The 15,770-nt window shown below is 44.4% G+C and overlaps 1 protein-coding gene across 1 annotated transcript; it reads left to right on the top strand.

Moving 5' to 3' along the window:
- Nucleotides 1–970: 970 nt before the first annotated feature.
- Nucleotides 971–15,748, top strand: PLOD1 (procollagen-lysine,2-oxoglutarate 5-dioxygenase 1). The gene is made up of 19 exons (XM_005514236.4): nt 971–1,237; nt 4,951–5,042; nt 5,184–5,320; nt 5,877–6,040; nt 6,374–6,486; nt 7,804–7,867; nt 8,537–8,634; nt 8,961–9,062; nt 9,164–9,295; nt 9,575–9,696; nt 10,375–10,479; nt 10,920–11,045; nt 11,331–11,472; nt 11,809–11,922; nt 12,191–12,256; nt 12,608–12,712; nt 13,084–13,230; nt 13,544–13,669; nt 13,939–15,748. The coding sequence occupies exons 1-19, from the start codon at nt 1,156–1,158 to the stop codon at nt 14,092–14,094; spliced, it is 2,193 nt and encodes a 730-aa protein (XP_005514293.2). The 5' UTR covers nt 971–1,155; the 3' UTR covers nt 14,095–15,748.
- Nucleotides 15,749–15,770: the final 22 nt, after the last annotated feature.

Here is a 15,770-nt window from a genome sequence, read left to right on the forward strand (position 1 = left end):
ATGGCGGGTGAGACCCTGTTCTGTGCATGTCGCTGCGGTTTGAGGCTGCTTGAAAAACTGAGCTCTGAGCCTTCCAGTTGTTAGGAAGCTGCTGCTGTGCTGGGAGCACGTGTTGCACGTACTCCTCGGAACATCTGCACTGGCAGCTGCCTCTGCTTACAAAGACAGGCCCAGCCCACCCCAGCCAGGGCGCACAAAGCAGGACAAACATAGAAACAGGAAAAATAATATGCTTGCTGGGTTGGCATAGCTGCAAAATGCAAACAGAGCTGTCAAATAGGGAGCAGTCTGAGTAACAGCAGTATAAACAATGATGCATTCATGATTTCTAGTGTGCAAAACCCCTTTCGTTTTAGAATGGAGAGCTTTAACTTCATTAAAATGAGAAACTTGCAGTTTTTAAAACTCTAGATTGAGTCACAGATCTGTCTGAGGTTTGAAGGTGAGGAGCTGAGCACCTTTGCTTTGGCTCTGGTTTACGGTGTTGGGGCTGCTAAAGATTTATCAGGGCCTGCAATGTACTGCAGAAATCTGAAGTGAAACTCCGTTTTCTTTTTTGTTTTCTTTATTTAGTGAAACTGGCGCCTTTGCAGGAGGAAGTTTCCTGAAATCGCCACCTTAGGGAGAACTAGTATTTCCTTGGATCGTTGCCTGCAGTGCATCGTTTCAGCATGAGGACTATTCTGTTTGCCTGGTAATGATGAGGGAATTCCTGCTTTGGGGAGAGGGAGTAGAAACAAAAACTGCTTTGAACACTCTCAAGAATATTCCCAGTGCACAGTGATGGTACTTCTGTGCGAGGATGCTATGGTGAAGCACGGAGAATACTAATTAGCTACAGTGGGGGGCCGAGAGCGAGCCCCCTGCTCCCGCACAGCCTCCCGTTTGCTCAATATGCGTTTCTTCCCCCTGCAAAGCGCAGATGTTCCCTCGCTCCGCTCCAGCCTCGGCCCCAGCGGTTCCTACTCTCCCTCCCCGAGCGGCCCCAGCTGCTTCCCCGCCTCCTGCGGGGGCCGGGGAGGCCCGGGAGGAGGAGCCGCCGCCTCCCGCTTCCTCCGCCCGTCCCCGCCGGGCGGGTCTGGTGCGTGGCACAGGCTCCGGCAGCTCCGGAGCTTTCTAGAGCCGCCGGTCGGTGTCGGCTCCCGGGCCGCCTCCATGGTGCCTCCGGCGGTGCTGCTGCCCTGGGCGGTGCTGGCGCTGCTCTGGCCGGGGGGCGGCGGCGCCTCCGCACAGGAAGGTAAGGGGGGAGTTTGCGGGGGGAGCTGGTGGCCGGGCTGGAGGTGCCACCGCTGTCCTGTGCGTGGCCCGAGCGAGACTGTGGAGTCTGAACCCTTTGGCTGAGCCTGAGCTGAGTTCTCAGGGGTGCGAAGCTGGCGGGGGTGTCTGCACATGCTCCTCGAGTGCCTCAGCTACCAGACTAGTGCTCGTAGCTCTGAGTTTGAGGTGAGCCTTGGACACCCATTTCATCCCACTAAAGTAATCCCAGCTCCTTGGGGTGCGTCCCACCCAGGTCAGCCCTTCCTGCTTTTTAACTTGCTCAGTTCAAGAGTTTGGTAACAGAAAGCATTTGATCCCAGACTGGCCACAATGTGCCCTGAGATCCGGGATGCTCCGAAAATAACGTAAATCTATCCCCAACATAAACAGTTGGTAGATGCTGTGAAGGGTAATTGGTAAACAGTAGAGGATCAGGGCAGCTACAGAATGTCAGCCAGGCCGACAAAGAGGTTCACACACTGTCACTCTGCCAAGAAGTTTGAATAATTATCTCTGGCTTCATTAGAGAAGTGGCAATTAAGTGGAGATTTCATCTTGTTACCTACAATATTTCCCTTCACAATGTGTGATTCTGGTATAATTTCCCTTAGTATGTATTACTTAACAATAATGCAGTTAATGTGTATCCATGGGAGCGTTGGGAGTACTTTAGCTACAATGGCATAACTAAAAACAATTCAGCATTTAGGATAACTAGCAGACAAATAGAAGAAGTTAATCTCTCTGTGCTATCCTGTTTTCCTTACACATCCCAAATCTTCCAGGTTTTTAGTAAGGTTTTAGAGTGCACTAGAGATATAAAATTGGGTGGTGGGAAAAGACAATTAAGTATGTTGATTAGGAAGAGGGATTTGGAATTAACTGCTTCTTGAACCCATTGCTTCTGGCATGGCTCAGAGAAAAAATGCCTTACCTTTTCTGTGCCTCAGCTTCCTCAGAGTAATATGAGACTAATGATACCTGTCTTCTCTCTTGTACATTCTTTTAGATCTCTGCAAAAGTTCTAAGCATAGTTATTTGTAGTTAATAGAATCTTTAAAAAAACTTTCATAAATGTAAATTTAATAGAGATTGTATCCACTATTAAATTGTGCACTGATTTTTTTGTTTTTTTTTTCTATTTGATCTCTGTATTAATGGTATTTTCTTGGACACTATCTTAGTAGGAAGGGGCACAGTAAGATTGCCCACAGCACAGCCTGGGGATAAATTCATTCCTTGTCCTGAAATGCAGCTGTATTTGTACTATTTCTAATTGTCAGCATGGCCCAAGGAGTCCCTGGGCCCAGGAGGCCCAGCCTGACAGAACAGGCTGCTGTTTCTACATATGAAAAGTAACTGTGACACAGAAAATAGGGAAGCATAAATCTGCTTTTGGAGATTTTAAAATGCCTGTGTGTGGGACTGAGATTAAAAGAGTTACTGCTCTGTCTCCCAAAATACCAATCTGCTGCACTAGTGTTCAGCAAAATCTTTGAGAAAGAGCAAAAAGGGTTAAAGGAGAAAGAGCGGGGGCAGTGTAGCTCAGCACAAGCTCGTAGTACTGGACAGAAAGAATGTCTCTTGGGATGGAAAACTCTTGCTACTGCAGAGATTTTTCAGAACAGAAACTGAACTTCATGTCTCTCAGAGTTCTACCCCACCAGATGAATAATAAGAAGGGAATCTGTAACGTGAAATTCTGCTGGGGAGGACGGTATCTCCTGCTTTTCCGTGCATCAGTGAGTTCACGAGCTGCACGGTGAAACCTTTTCTGTCTTGGAAGTGGGACACCGCTTCCCGTTTGTCCGTGTGAGCCTTTAGCTCTCGCATCTGGTCCAGCAAACTTCTGACAGTCGGATCATAAACAGCTGGTTGCTTTCTTTGGGTGGCGACATAAAAATGAATTAGCGATTCGTTTAACATGAGATGTCTGAGAATTCAGGCTGAAATAATTACATAGTGGTCAGGCTCTTTTCTTTCTTCTCTTATCGTTATCATATGCTTTCTCCTCTCCTTTCAGGTACTAGAATTTGATGTTTGTCTTCACATTCCTCTCTGGCAGGCCCACATTTGCCCCACTCTGCATTGGCAGCATGATCTTCGCGTTCTCAGAAACCACGAGCTCCGAGCCCTTTAACAAAGCTGCCATGGTTTGTGGCGAGAAACTATAATGGCTTTAACGTGTTCCCTGGGGAGAGAGATATTTTACTCATTTGTTTGTACCCTCTGACTGGACAGGACACAAGGAACTGGAATGTGCTGTAGGAGCTGGATTAGGAATGCACTTCATCTAAAAATCTGCTTTTAAAAACCACACAAATGCAGGATTAGTATTCTTTTATTTGTTACTCCCTTCCTGTGAATGTCTAAGAAAATACAATTAGAGATGACCCCCTGCCTTTGTCAGCTCTGTCTAGGACTCAAGCTCTTAGATCCTTCCTCCCAAAGATCAAACAATATCAGTTTTGTTACACTAGGAAGATGCATCTGGTACATCCATTGAAAAAAATCATTATTCCAAAGAAGCCCGCTCAAGCCAAGAAAATGTGCTTTTAGTTTTTCCTGGTATTTTCTGATGTTAAAATCAAATGGCCAGGATTCACATTTAAGCACTGCTGCCAGAGCCTATGTGAATTCCTACTTAAGCTGGAGTGTTAAGATGAAGTAGAGCATTTAATCATCACAATGAAGAAACCAGAGCTTCCACATAAAAATCATATTCCAGTGGGACTATAGAGAAACTTCTGAAAGGGAACTTCTGAATTTAGCTTTGTCATTTTTAAGGGACTGGAAATGAAAAGCAAGTTTAGGAGGAGAATGTAAATGAAAGTTATGGCAGAATTAAATTCATATTGTATATGTATGAAAAAATCTGAAAAACGCCTCAGGAATGCAGAAGATAATTGGACCAGCCATGGAGAGGGAATAATAACATTCAGCGTAACTTTAGTGTTCCCTACACCCAGTCAATGCTGAGTGACAAAAAAGCAGCTCTGTGGGGGACAGGAAGCCAATTGCACTAAATAGATGAATTCCAAATGGGCATTTTTGTAGTAGTTCAATTATTTATCTCAAGTTTAATTTTCTCCATACCCTATGTGAGAGAAGAGAATTGTAGCTTTCAATAGCAGGGCAAAAAAAACACTCAATGCATTATATTTTCTTTTTCTAGCTCATAACTCAGGCAATGAAATTGTGTCTTCTTACAGTCTCCCATTTTATACCCCGCACCAAGTTCTAATCTCCACTGCAAAGGAACAGTCTTGCTTGTGCTGCAGTTAGTGTTGAGTTCTTCAATCAGACTGAAATTTGAGGGCACCTTTGCCCTGTTCTGTCCCCTGTGATAGTTCCTCCAGTAAAACACCAGCTATGTCCACGCGTTATTTGGTCTGATGTTATGTAGAATGGATGTAACCTGTGGCCGTGAACAGCAGAGACTGCAAAAGTCAGGCCTCCTTGGTTCTGTTGCTGGATTCATGATCGACTTTAAGAATGTAGTGGGAAAGTCACTTTGCTTCTTCTTGGCTGGATTTTGATGTCTCTTTGTCAAATCTGTCAAGTACTTTTAGGGCCGTTGTTCCCTACCTTGGCTCCATATCTGATAGTAAAGCTCCTCAGTTAAATATGGAACAGCTGGTAGTGGACACCGTGCAAGTTGAATGTGTCTCTTGTGCTTTCTCCTGTATGCAGAAAACCTGCTGGTTCTTACTGTTGCCACCAAGCAGACCGAGGGATTCCAGCGCTTTAGAAGATCAGCCCAATTCTTCGACTACAAAATCCAGGTGATGGCTCAGTGGTGGCTGGTCAAAGGGATTTGTACTGGGAGTTATCAAGACCAGTAGGGTTGTGTGTTGTGGTCCTTTCCTGTGAGTCTTGCTGGGAAGGTGACCTGTTCAATAGACCCTGCGCCTGTCGTTCTTTAGGTGCTGGGGCTGGATGAGGAATGGCAGGGTGGAGATGACAAGAAGCCAGCAGGAGGTGGGCAGAAGGTTCGTCTCTTGAAATCGGCTTTGAAGCAGTATGCAGATAAGGAAGACTTGATCATCCTTTTCATAGACAGGTAATGGGTTGGAAAGTATTTGCCATGAACTGAATCATAAGGCTGTTTGGACGGGTTCTTACTAAGAAGAAATGAACTGTGAAGTAGATTGCTTTTGGAAGGTGTGTCCAGACCTCCTCCATTTTTTTCCCCCTGAATTCTCTGTGGTTGCCAGAGAGTGGCTCAGAGCTGCATCCGTGGCAGCTGGGAAGGTCTGACCAGAACAGGCTGATTCCAGCTCTTGCATAAAGTTGATAGTGTTATACCTGCTCCTGCCAGGGTGGAATTTGGCTGCCTCCATCTGCAGAGAATGAGCAGACAATTTAAATGGATCCTAGGCAGGCCTTTCTTACCAGAATTATTTGTTTTATAAGGTGAGGCAGGCTGCAACACAATCCTGAGAGCAAGACTTAGTCTGCTGGAGAAATGTGGAAAGGGAAATGGACAGTAATACTGTGAAGCAGAACTAAAAGAAAGAGATTCCTAAAGAAGTTGCTGTTCCTAGAAACTTTTTGTGCTGATCTGGTTTTGTGACCCCATACTTTTCTGTCCCTTTCTTGTCTGTCTTTTGCTCTAGCTATGATGTGCTCTTTGCATCAGGCCCCACAGAACTGCTGAAGAAGTTCAAACAAGCCAAGAGCAAGGTGGTCTTCTCAGCAGAGAACTACATCTATCCTGACAGAAAGTTGGAAGCCAAGTACCCTCAGGTGCGAGATGGAAAGCGCTTCCTGGGTTCTGGAGGTAAGATGCAGAATCTTTTTTTAGCTGAGAACCTCTCTCAGCTTTTTCCTTCTATTAGAGGGCCTTTGGGAGAAGTAGCAAGTGACTAGCTGTGGAAAAAGCATCTCTATAGATGGAGCTTTTCTGATGCTAAAGGTTACATATTTGATCCTGGTGTCATTCCGAGTCAGGAAGTGTGGTCTATACATGTTTTTGCTGAAAGCTGGTATAACCCTGCAGCACTGCAGAGTGGAGCGAGACTTTGTGTGAAGGAAGTGAGAGCATGTGTCTAGAGGAGAACATTCCTTTTTTAGTTGTCTGGGCTGCAACACATCTTCATACTTATTCCCACAGGTTTCATAGGTTATGCTCCAAACCTAAAGAAACTTGTGGAGGAGTGGAAAGGGAAGGATGATGACAGTGACCAGCTCTTCTATACCAATGTCTTCTTGGATCCAGAAAAAAGGGTAGGCATAGCTGGATTTTGAGATTAGAAGTTGTCTGAGAAGCATTGCTGTTAATCCTCTGTGTAGTGTCCCTGCTGACGGTAAAAGAAATTAATTGCATACATATTGCCCCTTAATTATTACTCTGTCATCCTTACATGGAAAAGGCCAGTAGTATGTCTAGTTACCCATTTCCCTTCTGAAAATTTGCATTCTAGCTGCTACACCTTGGTTCTATTATTAGCAGTTTTTATCTTTAAAGTCAAGGTATCTTAAAACAAGTCTTGCTGGAAACTCATGCTGGTATCTGTGTGTGCTGGTGTTTAAAGCTCTTGAGTGTGGCAGAACTCACCAGCCTCAACCCAGGGGATGTGAAACCCAAACTTGAAGTGTGACTGATTCTGCTTCTGTTGTCCCTGCCCAGTTCTGCGTTATGCGGTGCAGCCTGTCCCTGAGGGACAGCACAATGCATGGGAACGAAGAAGGCAAACTGTGACAGCAACGTCAAGAGGGAGCATTAGAAGGAGAGAGAGAAGGAGTTGCGCTTTTTTACCAGCAGGGCTGGCAAAAAATTCAGAACAGCTGCACTTTTTTACTTCCCCAAATCTGAATGTGGCCTGTGATGTTTTAACATGGCCAGTTCCTTTAATGTTCTCATCTGCAGTTCTGGCCCTGTGCCACACAAAGGCTGAGTAATTCCACTGACTTGGCATTCAGAGAGCGGATGTTAGCGCCCTGCTGTCCTTTCCAGTAATCCGTCTCAATAGGTGCCCGGGGGGACACTGACTCTGTTAAATCAGCTGGATTTTAATCTGACAAAAATCTAGTCAGAATGTGACTTGCAGCAAGGAATAAAAGCAAAGACTGTACAAGCTGCCCTTGCACCCTGACTGTGTTCTGGTTTGACACCCATACCTGGGGCAACATTTGGGGTAACGCTTGCCCTGTGGATAGATGGCAAGAAGCCGTCTTCACAGCAGGTGTTTTTGCTATCTTGGCGTTCCTGCATATTATATGTGGGTTTTATATGACTGTGCTGCAAGTGTACTTCATTAATATGATGCATATTATTATTGGTGCACCCACGAGAGCTTTAAACTGTTTATTTGCATGGTTTTGCATAGTATAATATGCTTAAATTGTTTTAGAAAATGGCGAATTGTCCCAGATTCAAGTGAAAATGAGGATTAGCTGGGAGTATTATAGGCTTCAGAGCCTGGAGAGTATGGAAATGAGTACAGGAATGTCATATATCTTCACTCAAAGTCGGGTCTCTCACATGTAAAGAAAGGATGCCCACGTGTTTTAATTAAGGTTATTTATCTAATTCTTTTAAAGGAAAGTATCAACATCAGTCTAGACCAGAGAAGCCGGATCTTCCAAAACCTAAATGGAGCATTAGGTGAGATAAAAGAAGGAAGCTCATTTCTCCTTGGAATACAACTGCATGCCGACACCAGAAATAAAGTTGTGTTGTGGCTGAAGGGATTAAATTTCGGAAATTCCTGTCCCTGCAGAATAAGCCTCAGTAAAAAGCCTCTGCCAGAGTTCTGGGATTTATTTGCAATTCCACTGCAACAAATTAGTTTCTCATTGTAATTCCCTATTCACTTGGGGAAATGCAGGTCAGGTTTTCCATCTTACAGCTCCTTGCCCCTTTGATCTCCAAGCATGTCAGATTGCATTAGCCTTGGGGATTGAGGCTGGGAAGGGACTTCAGTGCAAGCAGTAACACACAGCCCTGCCTGAGGCTCTCCTGTCTGTCCGCTCCATAGCAGTGTGTGGAATGCACAGGATGCGAGATGCAGCCAGACGCTGTCTGTGCTGCTCACTGACCCTACCACCTGCTAATTGGTTTTGCTAGTCCTGGCAAAAGTGATTCCTTTACTCTCCTGACACTACTGCCTAATGTTTTTCACTTTAGAGTCTTGCACGACTCCGTCTTTGTTCCAGTCGGGTAAAAAATTATTATGAAAGTGTAGTTTTTGGCTCTTGTGCTCATTATAACAATGGAGCTTGGATTATCAATAAAAGCCTTCCTCTGATAACACGATGTCAATGTCATTTGCAGATGAGGTAGTTATGAAGTTTGAAAACTCACGAGTGAGAGCAAGAAACTTGTTATATGACACTCTGCCCGTGGTGATTCATGGAAATGGACCCACCAAGGTAAGTGGGTGTCCTGCGGGAAAGATTTGGTATGTATTTGTTGCAGTGATCCTTTAGGCTTGAGTGTATCAGTTTACTGTCTTCCCGTATACTGACTTTCCTATCTACATCTGAGAAACAATAAGTGGTCCAGGTCCATAGCTGCAAGATGGGCCTGGTTCAAAGATCAGCATGTAATTATACCCTCAGGCTATCATGCTTTTGAGATTCTTTAGTCCAAGAAGAAGTTAAATGATGTTCTGATGAAACGTGATCTTACACTGGGGGTGGATGCAGAGAAACTCCCCTGCTCTGTAATGCCTAACATGGCAAATTCACTTCTGCAGCTGCAGCTGAACTACCTGGGGAACTACATTCCTCAAATATGGACATTTGAGACGGGCTGCACTGTGTGTGATGAAGGTCTGCGCAGCCTCACAGGCTTTAAGGTAATGCTGATGTTTATTCAAAGCTCTCAAGACAGGTCTTACAATGGGATCTTACGTGTCTGATGTGTTACCTGAACCATCACTTCTCTTACTGAATGTAGGATGAAGCGTTGCCAATTATTCTGATCGGCATTTTCATCGAGCAGCCCACCCCATTCCTCTCCCAGTTTTTCTTACGGCTTCGTAACCTTCATTACCCAAAGCAACGAATCCAGCTCTTCATTCATAACCACGTAAGTAATGTTGGCCTGTGAAGGTCTTAGCAAATGTGGGGAAAATGTATATGTCCTCCTGTCCTGGGGGCACCTTTGCAGACTTTGACTAGGCTTCCAGACTCTGTAATCCCAGGTCTCATCTGCAATGGCACCTATAAAATAGCTCTGTCCAGATGTAAAGATGTGGAAATTGGAAGAGTAGTTGCTCGTCTGGTTTGGCATTTTCAAGAACAGGAGGCTGAGCAGCCTGGGGTGAACCCATCTCATCTATTTTTCCTTATTTTTCCTTTGGCATAGGAGGAACATCACTCCATGCAGGTGGACTCTTTTGTTGAAGAGCATGGCAAAGAATATCTAGCCATCAAAATGATTGGACCAGATGATGAGGTGGAGAATGCTGTGGCACGTAACTTGGGCATGTAAGTGAAGAGGCCATACTTGATGGCTGGTGGAGTCAGCCTGTGTCCAGACTAAGGCAGTCCAGTTTTTCGGAGTATTGTCACTGTCAAGTGGATGCTTCTCTTCTTTCAATTACCCTTTTCTTTCAACTTTCATAGCTTTAACTACCCCTGCCCGTTATATGTTGGGGAAAAAATCAGGCCAAATGCCAGCTCCCTTTCTCCAATTTCAGAAACCAAGTTCTCCCTGGTCCTTTGCTCTGTTAGACGATAGCCCTGTACCTCCCACCCTCATCAAGCAGTCTATGTGCCCAGTCACAGATCACAAAGAATATGCCCCTGTATCCCTGAAGAGAAGTGCAGTAGTAAAACTAAAAGGTAGTGGCAGGGTATCTTCCTGTCTGTGACTGGGAGGTGTTTGAGCTCAGGTCTGTATTTGGGCTGACAGTAAATGGGAACCTCTTCAGTTTGTGCTGGAGAAACAGTTTGCTAAATATTGATTTTTGGCCGTGTCTCAGTGTGTGCTATTGGATCCTGACTCTGATGTGCTTGTTCTATGCTAGCCTTCTGAGTTGTTAGGTTAAAGTGAACTTCTCTGAGCACCCAGAAGAAGACCTTTAGTCTACAAGGTTTTCTGTCCCATGTCTTGCTGTGTTCTAAGAGGATTTTGATGTGACTTTTCTTTTTCTCTGGCTATAGGGATTTGTGCAGAAAGGATCCTGACTGTGACTATTACTTTAGCCTGGATGCTGAGATAGTTCTGAAGAACACGGAGACTCTAAGGATCCTGATCGAACAGAACAAGTGAGTTCTTTGCTCTGAGCAATCCTTACTGGTCACCCTTCACAGAAGGTATACGATGAGTTCTTTAATCACTGAGATGTGTAAGGCGGTAAGGAGAAATGTGTCAGAGATGGAATGTTAGAGAGACTCCTCTTCTTTGGTCTTTTTTTACTGTAGTTGTAATCCCTGGGTTTTAGGCAGTAGATGTAAATCATCCCTAGTTTTGTCTTTGTATAGTCACTAGAACAAATCAGATTCTAAGGGACCTGTTGCAGGGTACAGTTAGATAGGAGATTGTGACAATATTTGCCCTTTCTTATGTGGAATTTCATTTCAACAGAGTTGACAGAAGCAGCAACTCTGTGAGGGAGAATCCAGCTCTTACAGTTCTGTGGTTTGTAAATATTTTCCTTCCTGTGGTAACATCCTGTCCTGCGATTCCTTTTTGTTTGTGCTCACAGGATGGTGATTGCCCCGCTGGTGAGCCGTCATGAGAAGCTGTGGTCAAATTTCTGGGGTGCGCTGAGCCCTGATGGATACTACGCCCGTTCGGAAGATTATGTGGATATTGTTCAAAGGCGGAGGGTGTGAGTTTGCAAAAATGTTTCTTGCTGATATAATCCCTCAAATATAAAGTGTGCTGCAGCACATTATCATCAAACCAGCTAATGTCAAAGAACCACAGTCTTTGTGTATAGAAAAGGAAAATAAGTCTGGACTCCCATTTGGAAGCAGCTTTATGTTCTCCCCTCAGCAGAGACCATAACCTACTTTGGGCAGATTATCTTATGATCAGAGTAAGGCTTTAAGAGTTCCAGCAGTTCCTTTCTTAGTGGTATTTCAAATCTTACTCTTGTACCCCTGTGTTTCAGCGGGCTTTGGAATGTTCCCTACATCAGCAGCGTTTACATGATTAAAGCCAAGGCTCTGCGATCGGAGCTTGACCAGACAGATCTGTTCCACAGTGGCAAGCTGGATGCTGACATGGCTTTCTGCCACAACGTTCGGAATCAGGTCAGTCGAGGAGAGGCTGGCAGGGGAGAGCTGCGTGCCAGGGTGGAGGTGGCAAGATCGAGTATTTTCGAGGCATTCAGCTTTGCTGGGGCGTGGGACAGGATGAGCTGGCATTGCTCAGTGCTGTGCAGGCTTGGAACGGTGCAGGATTTCTATCTTGCTGTGAAACCACACAGAGCCAGGGACCGCTAAATGCAGATAACATTTTTGTTCTTGGGCCTATTCATGGCTGTTCTAAATGGGATTGACAGGGTAAGAAGGAAAAACCTAATCTCAGTGGTTTACAGAAATGTGGGGCCTGGAAACAAAGCTTGATTGTTTCCCTCTGTTCTGCAGGGAGTCTTTATGTACCTGACAAATCGGCATCAGTTTGGACACATACTGTCCCTGGAGAATTATCAGACAACTCACCTCCACAATGACCTCTGGCAGATATTCAGCAATCCTGAGGTGAGATAACCTGCAGTCTTAACAACGTGGCGTGTGAAGATTTGGTGAGTAGCTTCACCAATAAGGAGGGTCCAGGCTTTGTAATAACGATGTCTCTCAGGTGAGATGAGTAGCATAGTCACAGAATTTAAAGAGAAGGTGTTTATGCAATTTATAATATCTGGATCTTTAAAGCCTGTGAAATACTCCCGCACAAGTGCCTGGCCTTTCATTCCCTCTTTTAGCAGGCCTCACAGAGATAATTGGTTTTCTTATCCTTTAACTGCAGGACTGGAGAGAAAAGTACATCCATGAAAACTACACAGCAGCGCTGAAAGGGAAATTGGTAGAAGTGGTAAGAAAACATTGCTCTTATCCATCAGAATGGGAGATTGGTGTCAGGACAATGCTGATATCATCACTATTGTCATTCTTGGGAATAAGCGGTTCAGCATGACCTCGTAGTCTTTCAGATCCAGAGGAAATGTGACCTTGAAAGTATATCTAGAGCTAAATCATTTTTGTAGAAGTGTATTTCCAGCTCTCTTAAGTGGAAGTGAGGTGTGTAAATCAGAAGACAAATTTCTATCCTCAATGTTTTAGTTACTTTCCACTTTGACTCAATCTACAGTCAGTTTAGTCTTGTTCCTTTTGACTCAAGCACCTGCCCTTGTTTCTGCTGTTCTCACCCATCTACTTTCTGCAGCCCTGCCCAGACGTTTACTGGTTCCCCATATTCACTGACACTGCCTGTGATGAGCTGGTGGAAGAAATGGAACATTATGGCCAGTGGTCCACAGGTGACAACACGGTAAGAAAAAGCAGGAGCTTTTTGATTTCTGGGTCACATCATTATTTGTGTGTATTTGGTAGTAGCAATGACTCCTGTAAGAAGGCATTAGGCCTCACAGTTAAACCAGGAAACCGGAGGAAATACTCTGGTTTTGTTCTTGATAAACTCTGTGATTTTGCCTGTGTTCTTAAAAGTGAATTAATCTTTCTGAGTCCTCTTTAGTGTTCGGCCCTTCTGATGGTGATATTGTTTACTTTAGGGTTTAATTATTGTTTGAAATGAGTTTTCCATCCTGGAAATTCCAATAAATAAATATCATATTTATTTGTAGTTACCAGAAGCACATGCTTTTCAGTCCTGTAATGGGTGTTTTCATGGTTCTGTTTCAGGACAGCAGAATACAGGGAGGATATGAGAACGTCCCAACTATTGACATACACATGAACCAAATTGGTTTTGAAAGAGAATGGTATAAGTTTCTCCTGGACTATATTGCACCCATTACTGAGAAGCTGTATCCAGGATACTATACCAAGGTATGTATAGTTGAGCATCAAAGCTTGTGATCATCTCAGCACCTCCTTTAGTTCCAAATTTGTGAAAAGTCTGCTGGACTCCTCTAGCAATATGCACAGTATTTCCCAGTATGGAGGCACTGATCCTGGAGTATGACATAAGTATATGCAGCAGGAAATATGCCATTTCACAATGACATTTTCCTGCCTTATTTTTGCCTTTCTCTCTTAGCAGTGAGATGTACTTTAAATATTACACCGGGCTCTGCATCTCGGTAGCCATGGACTAGTATAGCCCTGTAACAGAAGTGCACTTTGCTCTTCTCTCCTGCAGGCTCAGTTTGAGCTGGCCTTTGTAGTTCGCTACAAACCTGACGAGCAGCCGTCTTTAATGCCCCATCACGACGCTTCCACCTTTACCATTAACATTGCTTTGAACCGAGTTGGAATAGACTATGAGGTAGGTGTGTGCCAGTGTGTCAAGAGTGCAGTACGGCCCCTTGAGCAGCCCAGGCAGCTGAAAACCCTTTCCTAATCCATATCTCGCTACTTCACACCGCAGGTTGCTAATAAAGACTGGGATATGGTAGAAATGTTTTTGAAAGCAACAGAACATAGGAGATTGCCCAAGCACCTTCTCACACTTCCTGAGGGGCTGCCAGGAGAAGGCAGAGCCTCTTCCCTGAAGCGCTTTTACCAAGCTGGTGTGTCTCATTTTGTTTCCACCAGGGAGGAGGCTGCCGGTTCCTCCGCTACAATTGCTCCATTCGAGCTCCGCGGAAGGGGTGGACCCTTATGCATCCAGGACGCCTGACCCACTATCACGAAGGTCTTCCAACCACCAAAGGAACCCGTTATATCGCAGTGTCTTTCCTTGACCCCTAGAGCCATGTTTCACAGGAAGGACCTTTCCCTGGCCCTGCTCACTGCTGACTTTGAGTGGAAACAGGGAATGCTACTGAGAGTTTCTAAGGCATTGATCAAAGCTATTTGGATATTGATTTTTAACAATATTTTAAGACTCCACTACTGGAAGATCTCTCTCTCTGATACTGCAGGTAATATCTAGGAATATTGCTGTAGAATTTGGAAGGAGATTCTGTGCCTTCGTTTTTGATTCTGCTCCTCATCCGCTGTGTCTTGGAAATGCGATTTACTTGAACCTTCACTGATTGATTGGCTTTACAAAAATGCTTTCTTGGACTGGAAATGCAGCTTTTTGGAGGCAAGTCACAAGCTCCCTCTCCAAGTAGCTGAAAGCCCATTTTCATCCACAGCATATATATGGGACTGGACAGTAATTCCTGGATACAATTCCAAATGTAAACCAATCGGGGAGCTGACTCCAGGAGTCATAGCAGTTAAATGTTATACCAGATGAAACTCAGTAATAAGAGCCTGAAGATCATCTGATTCTTTACCTCTTTGCAGTCCTTGGAAGCATATCACAAAGGTCAGACAGCAGCAGTGGCAATATAAGTGCTTCTGGTTAGCTAAAGGAAAGTCCGCTGATGATATTTTACCTCTGGGGTTAGACTGAAGAGATAAAAGCCTCCCTGTTTTCTGTTACTGTAGCTAAAAGGAGTGTGCGTACCCAGACAAACACAGACCATGTCAGTGTGTGTAGATAAAATCTAAGAAAGGGAAGGCTGAGAACAACTGGATCAGTCAGGAGGGCTTCACTGCTCGGTCCTCTCAGCTCTGTCCCGTGTTCAGATTGTCAAAAGCTCTGATCAGTCTGGATAATAACCCAGAGGCCCCAGTGGCCTCATTCCAGTTCTCAGTGATAGTTTTGATAATTGTCTTTGCATCCAACTTGAGTAGGCCATCAGAGAGCTGTTCTCTGCTACTTAGAGGAAATCCGTATTTAGTGTTTCTTATTTGAGATTCCAAACCAAAATGCAAATTCCCTGCTTCTGCAGTGGGGTCCAGGCTGATAGAAAAGGGTGTTTGGAAAGTGCTGAGAGATCATGGTGAGCTGGTAGGTATAAAAATCTGCCTAGACTAGGCCCATGGTTAGAGGGGGAATTGGGAGAAGCCTTTTCTGCCGTTGCCTGGGGGATATTTGCTCTGCTTCTCAGTGTTACGCTCTGGGCTTCTCAGACTAATTGGTTTCACAAGCAGTAAATTAATATCATGATTGTCCTTAGGAAAAAATATCATCTTCGTTCTCTGTGTTTTCAGTTTTACTGTCTAATTGCCAGGTTCGTCTCAGACAGGTTGCATTAATGCAGGAAGAATAGCTTTAGACCTGTAAACTCTAGCAGGGAACTTTATACAATTTGATGGACCTGAGGAAGGCAACATTGACCCTTTTTTGCTGCTTTCCACGTGCTTTTTAGGTCTGTTTCAAGGCTACACACTCACACGTGCACAAGGGAGAAAAATCCAGGCAGGGACAATCAATCTGAAAAATAAAACAATAATAAATCTTGTTAAGTGAAGTCAGAACTGTTATCAAATGGAAGGCTGTGATAGGCCAATCGTTGACATGTCAAAAATGTGTATGTATTTATTCAGCAAGTTTTTTTTTCACTTATTTTGTTGTGTGTTTCCTTGCT

Source organism: Columba livia, chromosome 21, assembly GCF_036013475.1.
Source record: "Columba livia isolate bColLiv1 breed racing homer chromosome 21, bColLiv1.pat.W.v2, whole genome shotgun sequence".
NCBI lineage: Eukaryota > Metazoa > Chordata > Aves > Columbiformes > Columbidae > Columba > Columba livia.